The 25,858-nt window shown below is 35.6% G+C and overlaps 1 protein-coding gene across 1 annotated transcript in view; it reads right to left on the bottom strand.

The window, feature by feature from the left end:
• NUBPL (NUBP iron-sulfur cluster assembly factor, mitochondrial) overlaps positions 1 to 25,858 on the bottom strand; it is a gene marked incomplete at both ends in the record, with an annotated part of 77,987 nt that overhangs the window by 38,321 nt on the left and 13,808 nt on the right. Inside the window, 3 exons of the mRNA XM_079536761.1 lie at positions 12,939 to 13,029; positions 13,117 to 13,156; positions 22,587 to 22,677. Of these exons, the coding sequence (XP_079392887.1) occupies positions 12,939 to 13,029; positions 13,117 to 13,156; positions 22,587 to 22,677 (222 nt within the window). The remainder of the gene's footprint in view (positions 1 to 12,938; positions 13,030 to 13,116; positions 13,157 to 22,586; positions 22,678 to 25,858) is intronic.

Genomic DNA, 25,858 nt, shown 5'->3' with positions numbered 1-25,858 from the left:
ACCATAGACTGTGGGCTGATACAAGTTTTCTGTTTAATGAACTGCCTTTAGGTTAGAAATGAGCAAAGCTAACTACATACAGATTGTATTTACAAACAGTAGAATACAAAACATGTATTAAAAGAGCAGACAAGATATAACAAGCATAAATAATTCTAAAAATTGTGTATACAATTGTAAAATGTAAATAACTTCAATTTAAAGATGCACTTACTGTTAGGGTAGTCAAAGCATTTACCATGGATTAGACGAAAAATCTATGAATGTTTCATACATAAGATTGCCAAAATAACTGCCATGCTTGCAGATCCGTGCTTTTACATCCACCCATGCCCACAGTTCTAGTTCTGCAACAATAAATCAGAAGTAATCTGATTATTTGTAATCTAAATTATTTTTATTAATTTATATTAATTATTTGTAATCTGTTATTTGTAATCTAAAGCTAATTAAAATAATTTGCTGAAAATGCTGATACCATGAGTCATTAAGCGATTACTGGCAGGTTCTGTATTTTCATCTCCATTCTAGATTTTTATTCAACTCCAATTCTTACTTCTTAATTAATATACAGAAAAAAAAAATACTTAAAATGAGCACTGATTTAACTACATGGAAAAAGAGACATATTCCAAAGGCATAATTCTGCTTTAAACTATTTTTTCTTTTAAAAGACATTGCTGATTGAGCAAAAAAAAAAAAAAAAAGCCAGAAAAATGGTAAGGTTTTTCAGGTTGGGAGAAAAAAAAAAAAAAACAAAAAAAAACACATTAATCTTTGGTATCTTTAGTACAATTATTTTATATTTGTGTCAGTCATTTAGTAAGTGAGAAATAATCACTTTCTGCAAAGAATATAGGTACAAAACCTGCACACAGACTTGGATGCCCACATTTATTTTCTGGGAGCAAAGGAGATACAGAACGATGTCACAGGTGAAGAATCAGTCTCTCAAAATTTCAATGGTCAGAATGGAAGCCAACTCAATTGAAAAAAAAAAACTTATTAACTCAAAAAAAATCTGTTAAATTCACACATTATTTACAAAGTAAATTTGAGTGATGCTAAGCAATCTATTAATGGTGTGAGAGCAGGACAGTACTCTTGTGAACAAAATATGAAAAATGTCAAAAATGGAAAAAAGTAAAAAAAAAAAACCAAAAGAAACCCACAAAACAATCAGTATTAGTGAGAGCTCCACCTACACATTCAGAAGTAACCCAAAGCTCTCTTGAAGATCTTGACTGCTTAACAAGTGAATGCAGCTACAGCTGAAGAAGGTACAGAAGTGGGCAGACCAACTCCTTCCTCACTTACACATATCTCCTTATCTTCTTATATTTTTGTGTTTGTGTTATTAGTGTTAGGTGTCAGAAAGCTATTTACTTGACTCGGCACAGCAAAGTCCAAAGTGACAAACTAGCTTGAGAGTAATCGAACTACAATTTGCCAATTGTCACTTGAAACATATTGGTGTCCTTTGGCAAAGCATTACTTACTAGTAGAAAATATTATTATCCTAAGAGTACAAACTGAGCTGTAATTTCAACTCTAGCGCTCATAAGGAACGTTTAGAAAAGGTACGTTGAATTTTGATTTTGTTTCCTTGTTCATAGTTAGGAAAAATCTCTGTACTGCAGTATTTCTCTACCTTTTTCATCATAGCCAATATTTACCAGTGTCCCTCAGTCAAATGTCCTACATCCATAATTACTTCAGTTTACTTTTGAAGTACAGTTTTAATGACACAAGGACAACATATCTGACTTAATAATTAGGAAGGCAGCGCCCTAAACCAACACATAACACCTCATAAGCAATTCTTCTGATTCACAGCAACTCAAACTGTGAATTATGAGAGTTGGGTGCCTGTAACCCAGAGTAACTTTGAGTCAAAACCACACACATTTTTATCATAAAATAGACAGATAGTGAAAAGTCTTTTGCAAATACCAAGATCTCTGTTGTGCACCAGGTGTCAACCAGACACCCTTTTGGGATCCAATAATTATATACAGCCTTGTGAGAGAGGAGCCCTACAGTCTTACAAGACCCATCAGGCAAACACGTTCAAAATGAAACTGTCACTGTTAACACTGAATCCAACACAAAGCTGAATACTCACAGCCATTTAAAAACAAACTAAAGCCAGAATACTGGTTCTGCTGCTGTAATTGTGGGTTTTTATATCATAATTAGATATATGAGACAATTCATACAAAAGATGGAAGGTATGAGATTTATTTTCTCAAGCAGGTGCCATTTATCTCAGACACCAGACAAGGAAAATAAGAGTCACAGGAGCAACCATGACCCTATACATAAATTCAGTTGTCTAATCTGGGCTACCCATAAGTGCTGAAATCCAGGACACACAGAAAGCAAGACATCTCATAGGCTTTTCCTAAGACAATATTGCTAATTTCCAGCCTGTGACCCTCCCACCTTTGACCTTAACACCACTAATTTCCATTTATTCCACATCAAACTTCAAACTTCAGAACTCTATGATACCATACGTGTTTTGCTAATGCAACAGCAAAGAGTCTGAAGGTATCTCCAGGATGGGAAAATAATCTGTGAGCAACGCTGGGAATGACAAAGGAGGCATTCATACCGTCCCAGATGGATCCAGTTCAGGCTTTTCTTTGACTTTCAAACTCCATTCCTGAAGGCCAGGCACCCACCTTTCAGGCACTGCCACACAGTGTGCAAGTACAGCAATGAAGATAACCACACTCTTTTTTGCATTTAACTTACAAGATCTACCAAGACTCCCTTATCACTTCAGAAGAACGGAAAGAGTGGAAAAGCAGCATATAAGGTGCCTGTAACACTTGATATTTTGTGAAGTCTCATGCAAATAATAAAAGCTTCATCTAGGAAAGAAAATAAATAGTGCCTTGTCTTTTCTCAGTTTCTCTGCCACCAATATTTCTGTTTAGCAAACACTTCTGAACATAATTAAATGGCCACCTCTTTCCTTAAAGGACAAAGCACAATGACATTTTTTTTAGGCACAAAGTTCTGAACTTTGCTGAAGAGAGATAATGCAATCCTTTAAACCTCAAAATAGTTTTCTTTAAAGCTCCAGGAATAAAATATAAATATATGTAAGCCAGTATCTGTTCTAGCCCTAAAGCAGCCATTTTGGAAAACTAGGAGTTCCCCTCCATTTCTTCCTGCCTAGTCAAATCCAGAAGAACAGCTGCATGTTTTGCATTTGTTTCATTTTATACAAAGGAGGGCAGACATGCATACCTGTGCAATTTGTGCTGGAGACGAGACTACTGGAAGCAGAGCAAGGAAAACATTCTCACAGCCTGTTCCCACAGCAGTAGCTGCACAGTCATAACCATGACAGCTGAGGAACCAGGCCAAGAAATGTTTGCTGTAAATACATTTTCACTTACTTGTTAAGCTTTTTTTTTTTTTTTTTCCTTTCTTTTTTACTTTTTTTTTTTTAATCCTTAAAAGCAGTTAAAATACACTTACTGCAAATGCTTCCAGTTCTGCACTAAGTTGCTGGCTAATGTTTTTGTTTTCTTCTGGCTTTCATTTCTTTTTACAATTGCTGATTTCTTTTAGTGACTGTAATCCTTTCTCATATCAGCTGCTAACACAAGCCAAGTAAACCAACAGGCATCTATATAAATCTTATTTACTTCATTAGGGGACGAAAGGCAACAAAACAGGTTTTGTAGCTTCAGTTGGAAACAAAAGAATCAAGTCTACATTCATTCAATCATACCTTTCCTAAAATATTCAGGAATGCATCACAAAGGCGTGACAACAGGAACGCTGCAACTTCACAAGGCAATTGGGGGGCCTGGGATAGACAGGAGGAGTTTTCAATCTCCTAGATATTTCCTGAATTTAATGCTTAGCTTCTCATCTCCAGAAAGTACAATCATTTCCCTTGCAATATGTACATACTGGCTCGAACTGGTTTAGGCAGTTCTCTGTGAACAGACAAGGACTTGCAAAGTGATCATTAGTATTTTTGCAAATTAGCATTGACTACACAAATAATTCCTGTAACAGGCTTTTCTAAACATCAACACTACGAACTAAAGCTACGAACTAAAGCTTAGTTTCAAACCCACTGGCTTGAGAAGAAATTTGCTTATTTTTCCTTTAGGCTGTGCAAAAAAAATGTAACAAAAATCAGGATAGACATTTTGTTAATAAACAAACTCTTTATAAGGTGTAAGAGAATCATCTTATCTTGCCCTTGAAAAAGATTCCTTAAATTTAATGATGTAATAAGGCATGTCTCTTAACTTTCCTTCCTTTTAAATGAAAGCTCATGGAAGATTTAAATCTTTCTTTAAAGAAAAACTTCACAAGCATTGAGTTGCTTTCTGTGATCTGCTGGTTGGGCACACAAGCCCATGAAGCACAGCCTTAGGAGCTTATCACAGCATATCTTGCTGCAAAATGTGGCCAGCATTATTACTGAGTTTTGCCCCCTTTCTCAATGGTAAATATTGACCTTTCTAAGTAAAACAAATAAAAAGTATCAAGGATACTCTGTACAATGATTAAATGTCTGGGTCTTTTAATTTTTGTACTTTGGATCATAAAAAAATAAACAGAAAAGCATCCTGACTCCCTCAAGGTGCAACTGTTTTCATGTTCTAGAGAACCCTGATATCTCAGCTTTCCCCCCGAAAAGACTTTAACCTGGACTAAAAACATTTTATACTGAACTCAGGCTAAGATAACTCAATAGAAAAATAAAGCTCAAAATATAATTTTAAGATTGTTGAAATGCTGACAACATTTTTTTTTTTCCCCCCAATGTAGTGACACCTGGTGCGACTACTATATTTTAAAATTATGCACTGTTAAGTACAAACATCTTTGCAGTTTATTATGTAAACACAGCTTTGTTTAGTTTTCTGAAATGTAAACTGTAAATATCCTACTACAGATTTTCAGTTCTCCATTACTTGCAGACTGGATAAGTACATGAACACTGCAAAACAATTCAGTGTTGAATCTAAAATCTAAAATGAAAAACACTGCAAAAAAAACAAAAAAGCAAAAATGCATATTCTGCATTTAGCATACACACTTTGGGTACATCTATTTTGTTCATAAAGAGACAAGCAAAGATGGACTGTAAATACATTGAAATGCAAAAATATGATAAAATACTGATCACTGTTCAACCTTCTGAGAACTTCTGCCATGATTTCCCAGTACAGTACCTCTTTCCTTTCTTATCTCTACAATCTACTGGCAGCACAATGTAAGTTAAATGCCTTCAAGGGAAATCACTTGACAGAGTGTCTCTCCTAAACCAAAAAGTGTTAAAAACGAGACTCCAAAAAAAAAATCTTCCTGCTTCTTCCTTTGCTGCAGTGTTAGGCTTTTTTTCCCCCCTCTCCAATTGGTCTTTACATTTACAATAAGAATAATTTTCATCATTGACTCAGTACTGCTATTCTGGGGATCTTTTCAATTCTCTCAAAATATAGCTGCAAAAAAAATCAAAGCCATCAACTTGTTATTGTTGCCTTCCTCCCAATCCAAGACTTGTCATTCTCTGCTGAATCCTAGTTCACCAGTCCCTCTCATCCACCCCATTCATTCTCAGTAATTTTATAGTGATGAAATGCAGCTTTTTTTTTTTTTCCCCTCCCACACCACTAATAATTCCATCTTTCAGCAAGCCCCACTGATAATTATCAATAAGTGATTAAACACAGTAAAATTGGAACTTTATGTCAAATCCCACGTCATACATCTGAAGGTTAATGAAGAAAACCTGTTTTTGTTATCTTACTAACCCACAGCTAGGACCTGTTCTTCTAAAGCACTGGCAAAGAGTCTGAAGGTACCTCCAGGAGGGGCAAATAACCTCTCAGCAATGCTAGGTATGTGCTGCTGAGGTACATTCCCACCATCCCACCAGGTGTGGAGTGGGATGCTCTCCAGATAGCTCTCAGGCTTTATTTGACTTAACTCTGTTCTTGCACACCTTTCAGGCACTGCAACATTCAGCACAGCAATACACACATCCCTGTTTCATCTAGCCTACAGCTACTAGAAAGAAGAAAAGACTTCCTTATCACTGGGGAAAAAAGGAAAAAAAATCCTAAAACAATAGGGTGGGAGACTGGCATTAAGGGTCTAATATCTTTATTGAAAAAAAGTTCAAAATAAGGAATAAGAATTCCTATTCATACATTTGCTATCTTTCAAATCCATGGCTTGCTCTGCTCCATAGTCCATTACCAACCTCATTCCAGCTTTCTTTTCTTCAACCTTTCTTCTGAAACCTTAGGACTTAACATTTAATCTATATGTTTAACTTCATATTTCCACATCTTTTGTTGCCATCTTCGAATTTGTATGTTCAATTTAGATGACAGGATTAAAATAACCATCACCATTATCAGCCTACGGTTCTGCATACCCTCAAACTTTCACAAGGTCTATACTGCATTCTGGCTATAAACTACTACAGCTAAAGCAAAAAAAAAAAAAAACTACATTAAGTCTTTAGCACTACCTTGTTTATGGCACTGCTATTCAACTCTAAGATGTCTGAGAGATCATCAAGACACCCAAGCCAGGTATACTCATTTTTAAATGTCCTTCTACATCAAGGTCCTTCTATGACACCTTCTGTTTTGATAGGATATATATACATATATTTAATTAGCATTTCATATTTAGAATGCTCATTCAAGAGATAATTTGACTTTATTTATTCTTTGTCTCTTCCTTCTGATGCAGCACCTCTCAAGTGGCCAAATTACTGGAAGAGCTACAGAGGAAAATAAGTTCTTATTACTGTAGAACTTGCTTATATGACTGAAAGACTTAATTATATATTTATTTTAGCAATGACTATCTAGCTTCATGATTAGGGCACCTAGATGAGAGAGACACCTTCTAACAGTTTTGACTGAACACTTTAGCCAGCCATCTTCTCATTAAAAGACTTAGCCATTTCCTCCTGTCTGAGCTGCAGCCTTTAAAAAGTTACATTCAATTACTCAATAAGCAGTTGGATGCCTATTTTAGAATTAATCATAGAACAATTTAGGTTGGAAAGGACGTCGGAAAGTCATCCAGTTCATCCTTCCACACAAAGCAGAACTTAGAACAGATTACTCAGAATCTTGTCCAGCTTAGTTCTGAATATCTTCTGAAAGAGAGAATCTACAGTCACTTTGGGCAAGCTTTTTAGACATATTATTGCTTTCACTGTTAATAATAAATCATACTATATAGTGCAATTTGTGTTCATTACCTTTGTGCTATCACTGTGCACATTCAGGAACCATCTACCTCCCTTTTCTCTGTACATATCCATTAGGCAGTTGAAGACAACAGTTCAGATCTCCCTTTAACCTTCTCAAAATCAAACAGATCCAATTTTCTCAGTGACTTCACTCACTACATCTTTCATCCCCCTTATCATCTTGATGGTTCTTCGCAGAAGAAGATACAGGTAAATTAGCATGTACCATCAGAAGTTAAGCAACTATGCACATATCTACAAAAGATGTTTAGACTCTGATTATCAATTGTGTCCATGGCATTCACCACATTTATATCCAAATTAAGAGCTAAGAAGTTTGGATGGCTAACAGATTTTTATATCATGGATATATATGCATACTTTGAAAACCTGGAACACAAAATCTATTATGCTCAATACAATAAATGTATAATAAATATGAAAAACTATAAAAGAAGCTTAAATTTACTCGTGTATGGGACTGCTGAATCACGGTCTGAACGTCTGATGGATTACCTGAGGCAAGCAATGAGTCAGCCACAGGAGCACAGGTGAAGGCAATTCCCCTGTGCTGCAGGAAGGGGTGGAGCCTGGCTCCACCTCTCCTAGACCCATTTAAGAGCTGGCTACCAGCAGGGAAGGATCTCTTCTGGAGATCCACTCCATCAGAGTTTACCATGCGAGCCCAGGATAGGGAGAGTGTCCTTCTTTCCTACTCTAGTATAATGACTACATCAGCCAAACTCCTGGATATACTGTATCATCTGTATATTCATTGATTGTACAACATGGAAGTTGTAAATAATAGTCTTTTTATTTCCATATTTTTTTTTGTGAAGCAGTAACTCACTACTGCACTGAACACCATATTTATACACATTGAAATCTCCACAGTCCCAAAAATACTGCAAAACAAAATACACAAACTCAGAAACGAAAGGACAAATTTTAAGAAACCATACTAATCGATGAGACAGTTCAGCACATAATACTCACCTGCTTTTTAGTGTTCTTGTAATATACTGCTTTCATATAACTTCTAATTTAGAACCTCTTCCCCTAGCTATTCAAATGTTTTAATAAACAGAGATAAGCAAGATGGTACAAAACAATGAAAACATATGCTAAAGAATTTACGAGATTTAATACATCTGTTTATAAACAAAAGGTAAATGAGATCAGACTAATGTGCAAAGACACCATATATTGAATGTTCTACTGACAGAGCATGCATGGTACAACAGCAATTTTTTTTTTTTTAACCAGGTACAAATACATTTGCTCTCAATATCTTATCTATTTTTCTTGCCTCCTCAAGTGCAGCATTATGTATACCTAAAATAAATCATACTTAAGAAAAAAATTGTCCCTGAATCCATATACGCAATCTCTCAGAGTTAAATGGTTCAAAGGAGAAAGTAGTAGATACACACTTCTGAAAGAGTGGCCAACTGCACATAATAAGTTATTCATTAATGAATGTCAAAAAAGAAATAGCCTCTAATTCCATTACTATAATTACCTCTATGTAGATGGACAACTACAGGCAATGATCAAAAATCCTTAACAGTATAGCTGCTATAGTTTTTGCTTGCCGAGAATATTTTGAAACTTAATCTAATCCTGAATCATTTTACATTTTCAGGGTTCCATTCTCTGTGTTGTTGCCTTTATGGCAACTTTTTCATGGAGGCTCTTAAAATACCCCACACCCTACAACCTACGGTCCAATAAATTCCCTTTTGAAATATTAAGTAATTTGTTTGCATCTCCCCTTCTTCCAATCATGATACTCTACAGCTATTTTGTATGATAACTAAGCATTAAGAATTATGCTATAAAAAAAAAAGATCCACTTGCATACACATACCTCTATACAAATGTTACCACCATTACTTCTGTTAAGTGTTGGTTTTAAATCAACTCTTCTCTTAGCAAAGACCAGTTCCAAAAGTAAAGTGGCACAAAGAACTTCCATGTCTAGCCAAACTGTACAATTGTAATAGCCACATAAACAGTTACAGGGTTTTTTGCTTGTGATTTTTTAAGGGCAAGACTAGATCTTAGGAATACAGCCCTAGTCAACCTTGGGTTTCTCTAATAAAATCATTTTTGTGTTCTGCTATGTTCTTTCAGCATCTATCTACAGGGGATGAAGTTGGTCCATGCTTTTAAGTGCAAGGCACTGTTTTCTTTCATTCATGTGCAAATGCACTGCGTTGAAAGGCTTGCATCATTTCTGCTTACTTCCCTGTGTTCTTTCTTTTCCAATTATATTCTTCCCAGTGAAAGTTCATTTCATTTTCATTCAGTACATACATTCCATTAAACAGAGGCATTACAATGTTGCTAAAAGGAGGAGCAAGGAAGAGACAGAGGAAATAAAATTAGATAATAGGAAATGTATTTAATGACTTTTCGTTTTCAACTGAGCCACTGCAGGAGAAGCTTCATTGTCTTTCTGGGAAAATGTGTTCATTCTTTTCAGAAGCACATAAGGAACCTTTACAGCTCACAATATACTTAGCAGTGCCGACATCTTAGTTTGAAACTATACTACACCAAAGATGCTGCCAATGCCCAGGATGCTCTTGGTGCTCTAGAGGAGCACGACAAGGAACAAATAGAAGAGTCTTCCCATATAAGATTTGAGTAGTCTTCAAAAGCATAAGTTACAGTGACATGTCAGGGTAAGAAATTCTGTTGTTAATCAACCAGAGACCCCTGCCTCAAAAAGAAAGCAGCTTCTCTGGGTTCACTACAAGGCAACTGTTTCCACTGAACAGAACTGCTGACATCCATAATCCACATCAGAGAATCACAGAATGCCCTAGGTTGGAAGGGACCCATAATGACCATTGAGTTCAAATCCTGTTTCCACATAGGAAGGTATCACATCCCAATTACTTGTGGGCAATCCACTTCTCTATCTGCTGAAACCAGCCCTACAGCTTACAGCAACAGGCTGGGGACAAGTAGGTAGTGACTCAACTTTACTGATGTGACAAATATACGTAAGCACTTCGTGCTGAAATATGCACTTCAATTATACCTGCAGCTTCCCTTTTTTTTTTTCCAACTTATCTTGATTTTTATTTTTTTTTAAGTTCTATGCTTATATTTTGACTTGATGAACTGTTATTTCATATCTGTTAAGACGCGAGAAACCAACAGCTGATATCCTTTACAGTCTGAACAAGATTCCCTTTCACTTGCATTTCTGCTATGACTATAGCAACTATTAAATTGGCAGCCAACTGCAGCATCACTTCCCCTCTGCAAGATTATTCAGCAAACAACTGCCACAATGTACCCTATAATGTACAGCAGCCAATCTTGTAATTCTTGAATCACTTCTGGATTATGTCTGTTCTCCTCTATTTGTTCCCTTGCTATTGATCTGTTAAGATGTTCACAGACAGAAATGGAAATGGTGCTAGAAAACTTACAATACGGACTGTATGGGACGCTGGTAACGACCATTTAAAATTCTTGCAGCAACAGCAGTTCAAAGCAGAGTACAAGTTTTGCTAGCCGCCCCCCTTTCTTTTCTCAGCTTTCTACTTGACGCTTACACTCAGAGCTCCTCAGCAATATTACTGTTCAAGTACAAACTTCAAGTAACTCTCAAATGAATAAGTTACATCAGTATATTTTCTGTATTTAGAATTCACTTCTATAACAAATACACCAAGACAACAGTACTGAGTCAGGACAGTCCCAGTAAAGGAATGAGTGCTGAAGGGGACCTATGCAAATGAGGAGGCAGCTTCTGAAGTATATGCTAAACAGAAAAAAAAACAAACTTCTCCAACAGATAACAATGGAGATCTATTAAAACTTCTGTGCCTGGGTCTTAATGGTATCTTCACAGAAAAGAATTCAGAAATATAGTTTAAAAAATTTCAGTAAAGCAAAAAAAATTATCCTGCCCACAGGCACAAGAGATTAACTAGCTCTTCAGCCCTCCTCTTTCAGAATTGAGGTTTCACTGTCAGGGAAATCACTGATGTCCTGAACATTAAGGGACCCTGCGTTAGCAGTGTGCATCTGCTTCCCCAGCTCCTAGGAAACTTATGAGCTCAATGCATGGCGTCATTCACACCCTCTACTGGGCTGCTGGCACATGCTCCCATCTGGGGACAGCACTGATTGTAGTAGTATTGCAGCACATGCCAAAGGCCTTCAGTGTCTCAGGTTGAGAATACGAGTATAGCAGGTGCTAACTTGAGCTATGTCTTTAAGGTTTTAGGCTCTGTGCTTTTCTGCAAGTCTGGCCAAGACAATGTGACACATGAAGAGGGCAGAACAGCCTTCCACAGCTAATGGCATGGATGCCCCTTAGTTTTAAATGCCAAGTCTAGACAAAGGGTTTCTTCCTTAAATTTTGGAGTGCTCACACTGCTGACTAGGGCAACGTTTGTCACTATTCTGAAGTCTGTGTTAGAAGAAGAGGAGAATTTAGTGAAACTGGAAACAGGCTACAGAAAAAGAAAAAGCACAACTTCTTTTCTAGTCATTAAGGCAGCATGAGGTTTGGAAGCATTTACAGAATGTATACAGAAACCCAGTGATCTCTAAGTTGTATACATTAAATCTTTGGAATAGATGTCAGCTACAAAATATAATGGGTCACTTCAAAGTCCAAACACAAAAACTTACTGTATTTTTTCAGCTGTTTGTCTCATTAGCCCTTTACAAATCTATTCAACACTAAGAAGGAAAAAGTCTGTCAAGAAATCACAAGTCTGACAAGAAAGCCACCCTGCTTCCATGTGCCAGGAAATTTAATAACCAATAATTTACCTGCATTACATAGAGATCCTACATAATGATTTTCATGTACCTGTCATATGTCAAATGCCATCCAAGAATTCTTAGTGATGTTGAATAAACAAATGCATAAAGGAATACAGTTACAGATAAGTACAGATACCTATACATTTAATCCTTTAGACACCTTCAACGTTCTTTAAAGAAAAATACAGGAAAGCTCTTTAAAAATTGGGTAATTCAGACAACAAATACAGTTTTATGTAATGGGTAAATACAGCAAGTATCAACTTTCCCTCTTACCTGAAGAGGAACTCTTCAGTTATAAAGCAACTAAACAGAAGAGGAAGTTGTCTAAGTCATAATAAATACCTGAAACGCACAGGAAGTAAAAAAAAAAAAAAAAAAAAAAAAAATACCCCAGAAGGTTTTTTCAATTTGCTTTACAAGTATTAGTTCAAAAGGACCTAGAAAACTGCAAATCCAAGGACCATAACAACATTATATAAGCACCATACTACTGATCTTACTAGCACACGTGAGATAACCACCAGGGATAGTTTTTTCAAAATGCATATTGCTTGTAGTTTGTCTGTTATTAAACTTTCATTAAGTAAGCAGAACTGTAAATGGTATTTAGCTCCACAGCTCTGGTCAAATGTTCACTAAAAGGTCTGTGCTGTTTGGTTCTCCATTGAAAACTTTTCAGTTAAGCAAATGACACTGCAAAAATAAATCCTTAGTGCACAGAACACTTTTTCAGAAGCCTGTCAATAAAACAAGTTCTTACAAAAGACCAAGATACAAAAATGCTCACCACCAATACAAAAAGATATTATGAACGCTTGTCTATCAGATGCATTTTAAATTAACTGGTTAGTCTGAAACACAAATAAATCCTTACCTGTCTCAACAATTTCTCAACAGCTGACATGACCATGAGTCCTCTCCACACAACTGGGGCAGTCTCTTCTATCAAGAAGCCCATAGACATGCTGAAACAAAAAAGCAAAAACTTAACCTTCCAGCATGATATTAAGTATATCTGTCAAGAAGCTTGATTTGAATTAAAACATGCTCACCATGCGATTCCATAGTTCTTAAGGGGCCTCATTAGATTTTCTAAAACAAAAGCAAACACATTTTTTTGGGAAGGTGTTTTTTCTTCTGTTTTAAAGAAATAAGCTTAGATATACATTTTTTTTTTCTTTTAATAGCAGTTTTTCCTTCTCTATCAACAGAATTCGTCTATTCTTCCCCTCATTCTTTCCATATATTTATATATGTGTACTTTTACCTATTCTACCTGAGATCTTAAACCTACGTTTTCTTAGGCTGCAACATTTTACTGGTGTCATTCAAGTCTTGACAGAGAAACAACAACTAAAGGTACCTCTAGATTACATGCTATAACAGTGCTGAAGAAAATCCTCAGGACTTACATAAACTTTTGTAAATATATAATATGCTTATATGGACATATGCTTATTTGGACATTGCAAAGGTAATGCCCTTGCCATGCTTCACACTCCTCCCTATGCTTTCCAGACTCAAGAAATAAAAAAAGAGGCAAAATACTGCAATTGCTTCACTGACAAAGGGACGAGGCAGCAAAAAGTAAACAAATCAACAATAAGATAACATGAATGCACTCAAAAAAAAAAAAATCCCCCCAAAGCCCGAAACTCTTTTTTTTTTTTTCCTAGACTCCATCATCCAAGTTTACAATTTTCCTCAAAATGGCACATACATACAAAAGATCCAAAAGAATTATATCTGAGCCTCACCTCACCAGTTTATTTTAAGAGCACGTACAGGCAGGAACCAGCAGAAAACAGCGAGATCACTTTAAGCCATAAAGATATATTACAACATGCATTTTGACAGAAACCTCTGATGCAACTAAAGTAAAAACATTTATCTAATAAAAAAAGGACAATGTGAATATAATTTGGTGCATTCAAAGCTGAACTCCAAAATTCAGACAAAACAACATCCAAGAGCACTCAAATTAAACAGCTGAAATAAAATATACAGATGAAAGCTTTCAAGCAATCAAGTAAACAGGCATTTGAGCCATGTAATTGGATAAATCGTAGAAATATGGCTGAAAATAAATTCCACACAGTTTCTGTACACACTGTGTTTTGGTTTACAAATCAAAAAGAACAAAACAGAAAGCTAAACAAATCACTTCCATGACAACTGCATTCAAGAAAGTACAAAGCTGTTAAAGGAAAAGAGATGTGCTTGGACTGATTCCCTGAACAAGCTAAGTTCATCTTGGTAGCTCCATTCAGATTTTAATCAGGGCTGAGTTTTGGTGGCATTATACTGTATCACAATGCGAGTCATCAGGCTCGCTTCTTTACCCTGCAGCAAGGTGGCTTTGCTATGGAAAGGTTGATGACATTTGAACTTCAGCCTAGATTCACCTCTAGGCACTGCTTTGGTGCCTTTGTAAACAACACATACTGCCACAAGCTATAATTCTGCTGACAGTATTGAGGAAAAAAATACTACTTTCATATTTACCTATGAAAAGTTTTTCTTTTTAAAAAAAAAAAAAAAAGTGAAGCACCTGTAACAGTATGCATCATTGCAGCATCAAGGTCTGATTCGCCTTTACTATAAAAGAGACAACTATGAAGAAAAAAAGGAGGTCAATTCTTAACAGCTCAGCATGTGAGGATAAGGACTGAAAAATAAGAATGAAGTGATTGCAGAAAGCCTAAGAACATTGAGAAAGTTTATCAAAATAGCATGCAACTTTTCAGTTCAACCCAGGTGCTCTAAGGTACATCAATACAATATCAAAATCTGAGACTAACATCTCAACATCCACTACCTCTGTACAGAACTCAGGTAAGGCACGTGAACCTTATGCAACAGATGCACGTACCTCTCATGCCCCTCAGTGCATTACAGGAGGGTTGCTGCAGGCACACTGTGCTGACCTGCTGCCAAAGAGCGTCTCTGTTACTGGAATGGGTGTGCTGTTAACTCCTCAACAGCAGAGCTTCATTTTATAAACACTGCATCTTAGCTCCTTGATTAACAACTATGACTATAAACTGCTCAGAGGTGCAAGGTTTAATCAAGTTCATATGCTGCACAAGAACAATTCCCAACCTGTTGTCTATTCTGGCTATAACATGCTGCATACTCTCAAAGTAGTACAAAATCCATGAAGCACCCTACTGTTTTCCTACTGCTAAAAAGCATTCTTGAGACTATCTCAAACCTGAAGTGCTTCAGCAGGCTCTGGTAATCACCCCCATCTCATCAAACACAACAGGCAACCTTCCTCTATCACTTTGGGTCTCATAAAGACTTTGTAAAGCATAGCATGTTGAGAAGATTAAGCTAAATGAGAACTCAGTAACATCTCTATTTCCTGTTTATTTCAGAGCATAGTTAACACTTCCTTCTCTGTTATCAAATGTCTACCATGCAGTTTCAGAAATCAAGAAAATAGACAATAAATTTGATTTCTTCAAATCATAACAGAAAGAGCCACAATATATTATCCATGTTGATATCAGTTTCCTCATTTGCAAATTCTAAGTTTGGTGGCCATAAAATAGAGTTCTGCGCTTTCCCACAGAGCAATAACATCAGAACAGCATCAATGAAATATCAGTAAAATTCCTTTTATGTTAGGACACAAATAGGGAATTGGAAAAGGCAAACTTGAAAGTTAGAGCAGCACAGCAAATTGCTGATCAAAAGTGTTCAGGGACCAGCCTGAAGACTGGATTGTTACTCGCTTAGGGAAGAATGATACTGAATGATGTTCAAATCCTTGGGAAGGATCTTCCACACTTCACAAAACATACACCTTTGGTTTTGTATTTTTCCAGAAAACCAAACTTTGCTGTTTACTTACTTTGCTACTAGCCTAAGAAAGTAACAGAGCTACCCCAGAGAGCTTATTTTCTGGGAATAACAGAGCTTATTCTCTGGGATGCCTGACATAGCTGTTCAATGGCATCCATAGGTTAGTGCAATACAAACTAAGCTTAGAGCTATAAATTCCATAGGAAGAGACATTGGCTCAGTTTTCAGATGTCAGTCAGAAATTTTAAAGACCCAATCACTTTAACTGCTTATGCCAGAAGCCCAGAATATTCTAAGGCAAACAACTGACTAATTGAGACTTTAAGATGGATTTCACACTGTGTTATAAATTTATTTGCAGGATCGCCTCAAAGGTATTACAGTTTGCATTTTAAGCTTGAAGAAGGAGGGATGAGATTTCCCATTATGCTCTGCACTAACAGTGTTATCTGAGCATGGAGACATCACAAATACTTCAACCAAAGCAAACAACCAAAGATAGTCAAAGAACATAACTCAGTGCTCAGAAAATAACTCAATTTTTTAAGAGACAAATGCATATAGAAACGTAGCTTTTTCCATAAGAATTCCTTCTTATATTTTGTCAGTCTACCAATCCCATTACTTGAGAAGATTTTCACAGCTTTCTTCCTCCTAGTAGATTGTAGAGGCAACAAAGTTCTGTGAAAGCATTTTCATTAACAGGCCTGCTTTGCAGCTATGGTATCAGTTCTACCTAAAAGCAAGAGACCTAATTGTTTGCTGAAAGAGTATACTTCAAAAGCAAGTCTGGCAAAAGTAAAAAAAAAATTCAGTGATTTAGCCATGAGTTTATTACATTTTAAGACATCTTTGAGTTGTTAAGTTAGGACTAAAGGTACAGGACTAGCTTTAAATATGGTTCCATTGCCTTCAACCACAAATGTACTTCTTACAATCACTAAAATAGCCCACATTTTGAAGAATTCTCAAAGCTTTGTGGAACCAAAAAAGCTAGTTTTTTTTGTGGCTCAAGAGTTGTCCTGGAGTAATTGGAGTGGATTCCTTAAGTTCCTGATACCTGTTTCCTGATTCCTGATTCCAAAATACCTATGAAATGATTAACCAGGTAAAATTGTTATGAGAAGCTCAGGTTTTGTTTGCCAAGCATGTAATCCACCTAAAAGACAGAAACAGCAAAAGCTAAGGGGTTTAGCAACAATGGAAATCTTCACTGTATTTAAAACAGATTTTTTTCCCATCCTCAACAAGTTTCTGACTCTCTCACTCCATAATTATGATGTCCATACACTTCTCCTCTCCCCCAAGTACTAACTACCTCATCACATATGAAAAAGCCTTCAAAATAGAAACACATCTAATTGTAACATTCTGAATTATTACTTGCTCTTCAACACACTTTGAAACAGATTTTCAAAATATCTGCCAATCTATAATGCCAGTAATTTCAGTTATCAGTTCTTAATAAGAAACAAGAACAAAAAAAATAAGAGCCCGAAGCATAGCCAGCCACTTTGACATGAGCAACCATGGAACTGCTTGCAATGCTAAGAAAACCTGTTTCCTGTGAATACAGTTGTTTCCAGTTAAAATTATTTCGCTTATCACAGCTACAAAATACTTCCTTAGTATATTTTCTGACATTTTTGTTTTTACTGCAACAGCTACTTAAGTTTGCCTCTCATACAACAAAAGAGGTTTTTACACTGTGCCAGAGCTTACACTTTTTGCTTAACCTTTACAGCCTATTCTCAACACGTTTACCAGAGAAGGTAAGATGGCCCTTCAGGCTAATAAGAAAAGACAACCACCTCAAAGTAGTCTTCTCATCAGTGCAGGGATTTTCAATCAGCAATGTCACTGACTGCTGCTGTCTCTTTTCCATAATGAAATCAACAGATATTCTTAGTGGTGCAGACACGTCTGCTTAATCTCCAACTAGATACAATGAATACGGATAGCGCAAACAGCAAGTGTTTCTGGAAACTAAAGGAGAACAAGTTAAAAAGGCACATTAGGCCTTCTAGACTAAGGACAGCTAGCAGGCATCAAAATCATTGAGGATGGGAGATCAGACTGTTGAAGTGAAAAATAAAGTTTCAAAAACAAACAAACATTTGGGGATGGGGATGTTGATCAAAGAAAAGAAGTATTCTTTTAAGAGAGTTCTCTGATAAACTCAAGGAGGGTCTGGTCCTTACAGATCTTCAAAGACAGGACTGTGTGGCCTAAAAAGTGGAAGCAATACAGAACTGTTTCAGTTATCTAGATAAGCTGTAGTAAGACATCAAAGTAAAACGTCACATTTCAGTTCAGAATACTTTCAGAAAAGAATAAACATGTAACATTGAACTACAGGCAATTTAACAACCACTTGTTTACAAATCAAGAGCAGTAGCAGTACAAAACATGACATTGAGAGATTTAGTTTTTATTTGAATTAATCATGACACTGCTTCACCAGTGAAGCATGATAAAGACATCTCTGTTGATTAATACAAGCTCTATAAAATTAAATCTTCACATATGACCAGGAAACTTCATGGTTACATGAACAACCACACCATCAATGTAACATTTTCTTTAATTAGTGCACTGCAAGTTTTCTATTCATAATTCAAATTTTCTATTCATATCAAAAAATGGATTCCCCAAATCCTTGATAAAGCTATTTCATGTAGACATCTTTATAAAAGTCACAATAAATCGTATTTTAAAATCCTTATTTTTGTATATTACAGAATCTGCTGTTAAACTGAAGTGCTGCAGACATACTGTCTGTACTAGCACTGTATCCTAGTTGGGCAGGGAGCCAAGTCTCCATGTTTTATTTTATACTTTTATCAGTAATGTCATTTCTATAGCTCTCGCAATATTAACCTCAGTAGGGCTGGGATACACCTAGTGCTGGCTTCTCTCAGAAACTACTCTTTAATTCCAAAGAGTAAGAACAGATCTACTAGTGATCTTTTCAATATATTATTTTATAAATAAATAAAAAGGGCACTGAAGGCATCACAAAATGGCAACAAAGTTTTGAAATATTAAGAGAGCGTTTGACTGTCATAAATAAGAAAGCCCTCTAAAACCTTTATAATTATTAAAATTAAGTGAAAGAATGTTACAGTTATCTGGTGAAAGGGCAACATCATTTCAGCCATTTAATAGATTTTGCTTTTTGCAAAGTAGTTTAAGTGGAGAAAAAAAAAAAAAAAAACACCTGAACTTCTACAGCCTACTAAGTCAGAAAACAGCTTTAAGTAAATCATTTGAGCAAAGAGTTTAAGTAATGCTTTTACTACTTGTGTTAGAAATGTTGATATATCATAGCTGATGTTAGTATTTATTCCATAGTTAAATTATCCTCCATCAGCTAATTAAATTCAGTCATAAACTTATTAAGCAGTATTTCCCTGATCATTTAAAGTATTTTGAATGACACTCTATTAAACATCAGCAGGCTTTCCAACATAGCTGAATCTTGCAAGCTTTACTGAGTATCTCCCATTTATGCAGACTTTCCTTATGAAGAATACCTAATTCATTTTGAAAACTTTATTTTATCAGAATAATTATTCTCAATTCAAGAGCAATAATCGCTGCACAGATTTCTTCTATACAGTACCAAGCAATCCCAATCTCTTTTTCACTGCTATGCATGAGGAAGATCTTAAAAATCCAAGTACAAGAGTGACCAGAACCTTGTCGGATTACTGTATGTAACCAGTAATAAAGGATGCTGCTACTCATTTTCACATTCAGGCCTCATGCTGAAGAAGCAACAGTCCTTGAACGTAATTTTTGACTGCTATGCTATTAAAAATATCTTTAATTGACTTACTGATTATTAAGCATACATAAGTAATGCCTGTCTTTAACACAACTGTCGGGCTTTGCTCAATTACTGTACAAATCAATACACGTTCAGAGGTGGCTTTATTTTTGAAAAAGAAACTGGAAGGTAAGGCTAAAGTTCATTATAGAAAAATATGATCCTTTTGATATCTATACCTACATGTATGTATGTATACAAATATACATTATATACATTAAAATGAAAACACAGACACTCCTACAATTGATCTTTTTTTTTGCAATTGTATCCTGTTGTCACTAAAATAATGAATTCCTTCAAGCTCACTATGAAAATTTCCTGAGTCATGGTATTTCCTATTATCACAACCAAACCATCTTTGTGTCAGCACTTTCATTGTTGCTACTCGACAGTTGCATGAACTCAGGAGTTAAACTCCAAAGGAAACTTAACAGAACTTCTGAAAAACAAATTCTACCCTGCCATCATTCACACTGAATTGTTACATCATTTTCTCTGTAGACATGTTATACGCCCTGCTTTTGAAAGACACAAATCCAATTTCTGTTAAAAGTTCTAATAGTATTTACTTGTACGTTCCATACAAAAGCAGAAAGAATATATCTTCACTACCAAAACATGTTTACTAGACAACAGTGGCAATTTCAGCTCAGGGAAATCCTCTAATTTCTACTACACTGAACGCCTTGTTTTTTCACAACACACAAAACATGCGAAGATAAAAGTCTATTGTTAATTTTCAACTGTATCCTCAAAGCATCCCTAGTCACTAATATTTACATATCACAGCACTGAGCTGTCACAGTATCTGAATGAATCCTTAATTGAAGTCCTTGTATGCTTAGCAAATTAAATGGTACGGCCAAAATAAATAGATTGGGCAACTTCCTCCTCATTTGTGGCTCATAATATAGATTTCAATTTCACAGAATCACAGAATGACCTGGGTTGAAAAAAGACCTCAAAGATCATCTAGTTTCAACCCTCCCCTGCTATGTGCAGGGTTGCCAACCACTAGACCAGGCTGCCCAGAGCCACATCCAGCCTGGCCTTGAATGCCTTCAGGGATGGGGCATCCACAACCTCTCTGGGCAACCTGTTCCAGTGTGTCACCACCCTCTGAGTGAAAAAATTCCTCAGAACGTGGAGTGGATTAATAAAATACAAGATTAAATGTATTTTTGCCCTGGGCACAAATTACAGGAGAACATAAGAATACTTCAGAATTCTTCCCAATACAAATAAGGAATCAAACTCAATAATACGTGAGAGGGTTCACCTATTTATTAACACAACAGAATTAGCCTTTACCTTCAAAAACATAAACCCAATAAATAAAACAAACTCTCTTTCTCTGCAAGAAAGTATCTAATGTCTGTATTTGTAAGCTATGTACTTTAATGTAAGAAGTACTCAAACTGACAGTTGCTTGCACAAGCATGCATCTTCTAGTTCACCTGCAGCATATCTGTAACATTATTACCCCTTTCTAGAGCATAGGGTAGAAGCATTAGAATACAAACAGCAATACTAAACTTGCCACACTTCTATTTTCAGAGGCTAACTCCACACACTATAATAACCTGTTAAAGATTTGGGGAAATGGCCTCAAATTGCACCAGGGGACATTTAGGTTGGATATCAGGAAAAACTTCTTTACAGAACGGGTAATTAAGCACCAGAATAGGCTCCAAAAGTAGGTGGTCGAGTCACCACCCCTGGATGTGTTTAAAATCCATTTGGATGTGGTGCTCAAGCATATGATTTAGCAGAGGGTTGTTAGTCAGGATAGTATGGTTAGGTTGTGGTTGAACTTGACCTTGAAGGTCTTTTGTAATCTGAGCAATTCTATGATTCTAACATTCTATGCTAGCACTGTTTCATTCTGCACATTTTCTACCAGCTGAGAACATACAAAACAGCCACTACAACACCCACAGATGTACACAGGTTAGTTAGAAATAGACATTTTAAAACAATAGCAGAGTAAATACAGAGTAAATATAAATAGCAGAGGAAATACAAAAAGATCATGGTACAAATGAAAGAGGAAGAAATATCTAACTTGCCTACTACTTAGCAATGACTTTCCGCAAATATTAATGAGAGATATATATGTGTATACTTACATATATATATATATTTAAAATTTTATAATATATGTGTATACATATTTAAAAACTATATTAAAAAAACAGTTTCTTATTTGGTGAAACCCTTTTTTCTAACATTTCATCTGGTCCACATACTCAGTCCCCCCCTGTCAACAACTATTGCCAGTTTGGCCTTTCTTGACTACAATCCTAGCTCATTTTGGTGCAGGCCAAGTGCTAGTAGCATGGAACTGTAGTAAAATATATATATAAAAATTACATGCACTTTGCCATAGGAGGAGCAAAACAAAGCACTGAAATCCCACCATCTCAGAGGCTGGCAAAGTGCTGTAATAACATTTATTTTATTTCCTAGATTTGTCACTTTTCTCCCCCAGGTGACAGCTTTCATTTTGTTTTATGTTGTTACCGTTGTCTAATCTGAAGATGTTCTACAGTGGGATCCTATATAGCAATTTTAAACCAGCTGACAATAACCTTCCTTTCCTGGTTACTTTTTCCAGTCCATTCAGTAACAATCTATGAAAATCCCAAAGCCAATGGAGCCACTTAAAAAAAGATCATGAATATGTCCTAGCTGTACAACCTAGCTTTGAAAGTTGCCTCAGCAATAAAAATAAAAAATTAACACACTCACTTTTCAATTTCTGTTTGCATCCCTCCTGTACCACACCACACACCAAGGAAGCATAAATGAATGTTCTCCTCTGCTCATCTCTGTACAAAAAAGCAGTAAGAAAAAAAAAAATAAAATCACACTTACTTGGTGTTAACTCTGGGTTTCCTTTTAAGTTCATCATCTTCGGAATTGAAGGCCCATATATGTCTGCATCAAGCAAACCAACTTCTTTTGCCTGTGTAAGAACCAAAGAAAAAGTATTTATTACTTTCAAAACCTTTCTTTCGAAGTCTTTCTTTCAAAACATCTTACAAGCAAAATTTAAAACTGCCCACAGAAATAAAATTACAATCTCAACTTCAGATGGAAGTTATTACTATTTCTTTTCTGTCTAAACTGCAATTGGAGCATGAAAGATAACACTGTGTACGATTTTTAGCCAGAGGTCACAAAATCTAGGTTCTCAAAACATATAATCCTCTCTTGCACATTTTGTTATTTACAGTGTGGAGCACAGACTTTATATTAACCAACATTATAAGCAACATTCTCTCTGCTCCATGCACACAGAAGTAAGAGCCTTTTAAAGGTAGCACATTTCATTGTAAAAAATTAGCAACATTGAAATACATATTGAGATCAGAATTACATCAATGACTCCACAAAGAATGTCAAAGCATTAAAATGTATTATCTTCTTTTAAGAGGCCAAAATAAATTTTGGCAGATATCTTGAAAGTATCATAATCTAAGTCTACAAAGCCAACTAAGCAGGTATTGCATTTCAATCAAGTGTGAAAGAATACTAAAATATGGGTTTATTTAATAACACATGGTACCTCATGCAATAAATTTTAAATAAAAGTTATTTCAGCTATGTAGTCTAGACATACAAGATTCATTCCAACTTTTTTTTTTTTTTTTAAAGTACATACATATTTTGTGGGAATGAAAATATTTTTCCTACAGATGGCAAGACAAACTACCAATTATGAGGTTCTGCCAGCTATGTAATAAAGAGCAAACTCTTTTAAATGCTGAACATCAAGTTTCTCACATATAAAAAGCATTCAACATTTTGCAAAATTGCAGGAAAGTATGTTTAAAGGCTTGCTTGAAAGGTTAATAAGGCAATGGGAGCTTTTCCAACTATGCTGAATCACACTTTCACTATTAATGCTTCAAAGTGTGTTTCACTTTTCTGAAAAAAGCTTTCATAATTTAGAATCACATTAAGTTTGTTTTCTTTTTAAATCAAGACTTTGGTGGGAAAGATGTAGACAAAATACAAAGGCTTGGTAATAACTATTGTGTCTGTGGTTAGAACATAACCATACGGAGGCTTTTAATGCAGGTCTACAGAATCACTAGCTTTTAACAGGATTTCTCAACATGAACTATATTCTGTTGTACCACAGTTTGTTCAGTTTGTTTCTTAATGCAAAAACACACTTGGGTTAGAAAACTAAGTTCAAGTCACTACTTCTAAATTGACAGGAATTTCAATTTACTATCTTACGCTAGTCTAGACACCTTACGCTAGTAAGACACCTAAGTCTGACCCTATTTACTACAAAATGAATCAATTTCTTTGTCTAGAGTTGTTTTCAGCGGAGGGGGGTTGCATTTTTTCTTTTCAACTATTTTGTTTAAATTTAGTGAACCCTAGAGCTGAGCAATTTAATGTATTAGGTAAATCTCACACAAGCCAAATGCATCTTAAGTATTATAGCCAAGAAGTAAAAAACACACTGTGCATTTTTACAGCTGAAATTTTTACTACAATAACCAATCTAATTTGGGGTTAGTTATTCAATATACTTCTTTATTAAGCAGAGCAAAGCATACATAATTAAATAGATTATTTCATTTAGAGTTTTTAATACTTCTTTCCTTATAACCTATGAAAACTACTATAACAAGGCTCAAAAATTACTCTGACAAATTATTCTGCTTTGTGCCTATGTATGAAAGCTGCAATTTTAAAAAAGATTGAACAGACCCATTTTAGGTTAGCTTTCAAAGACATCAAAAAGAATATCAGAGCTTCTTTGTTCTTGTAAAAAAAAAAAAAAATGCATATTTTAACAGATTAGAAAGATTCATGACTCAGTCCCTTTATCTGTGTCAGCAGCTAATTGAACCCATCAAAACATCATCTAAGGGCTGCGCCACCTAATTACTTCTCAAATTAAAGTAAATATTTGCAGAAAAATCTACATACTGTTTTAAACCTGACTGACATTCCTTCCCTGAACTTTTTGAGAGTTCCCCTCCAACAGTGACAAGGATCATGAATAACTGGCTACTACCACCTTACTATGCACTATCATTTTGTCCTCAGGCTAAAGGGACTGTAGACATAGGATAATCTAAATTAATTAAATTGACTTCACGACCTCGTGAGCATAATCAGATCTTCACCACCATACACTGCTTATTCTTGGGAGTCTACAGGAACACTAACATCACATCTTTCTATGAGTGCATCAAATTTCCTGCAATTATTTAACAAACACGTGAAGGAGAAAAAAATATTCCTCAGCTGCCTTGGTCAGGAAGACTTTGTAATTTGGAATAGTAGCTGCATTTGCAAAGCTGACCTTGTTACAGTCCAACAAAATAGACCTGACAGTTCTTGAGAAATTATCAGCGCATCTCCTCAAAACCAAGCAAGATGTTTGTCTCTGAGATGTACTGCTTTTGTTCTTGGACATAGTTCAATACAACTGACATCTTGAAACAAGAAAAACTCACAGATTCTCCAGTTTCTACAGCTCACGTTACTAAAAGCATGAGCATTCCTGTGTGAACGGTGCTTTATCCAGGCTGACAGAAGAAAGACCTTCTGGAAACTTCTTTAAATCACTAGAAGATCACCCTAAAGATGGCCTAGGGTAGGTTTTCCTTAACTAAGCAATTCAACACATTAAATAAAAAGAGTTCACACTGTCTTAAAGCAGTGGATTTCACAGGAAAAAAAATGATGCAATAACCTAAAGGTTTGAGTTTTATTTCTCTCAAACACCACTCCATTTGCAGCATGTGAACATCTCTATAATATCAATGATTCTCTTAAAGATTTAATTATATCACAAAAGAATTATGGCAGCTAACCAGAAATCTTCTAAGACAGGTCCTGAAGACATCATTCAGCATCTACTGAATGCTTTAAATCCCCAAGAGACTTTGATACAGATCCAAATGTTACCAAGTGAAGCTGTCCGAATCAAAGGACCAATACCAGATACTTCTCATGCTCATCTAAGTTCATTCTAAATGCATGTCTTATAATAACCAAGATTTTTTTTAACTTCTATTTCATTAAATATTATGGATTTACCTACATAATCAGTATCACACATAAATCAACACATCTTCTAAAGTGGTGTTGTGTTGACACAAATCCTAAAAGAT

This window comes from Tetrao urogallus (assembly GCF_951394365.1).
Source record: "Tetrao urogallus genome assembly, chromosome: 6".
In the NCBI taxonomy this organism is placed as follows: Eukaryota; Metazoa; Chordata; class Aves; order Galliformes; family Phasianidae; genus Tetrao; species Tetrao urogallus.
Note: the sequence above shows the minus strand (reverse complement) of the source record. Positions and strands in the feature narration are given on the sequence as shown.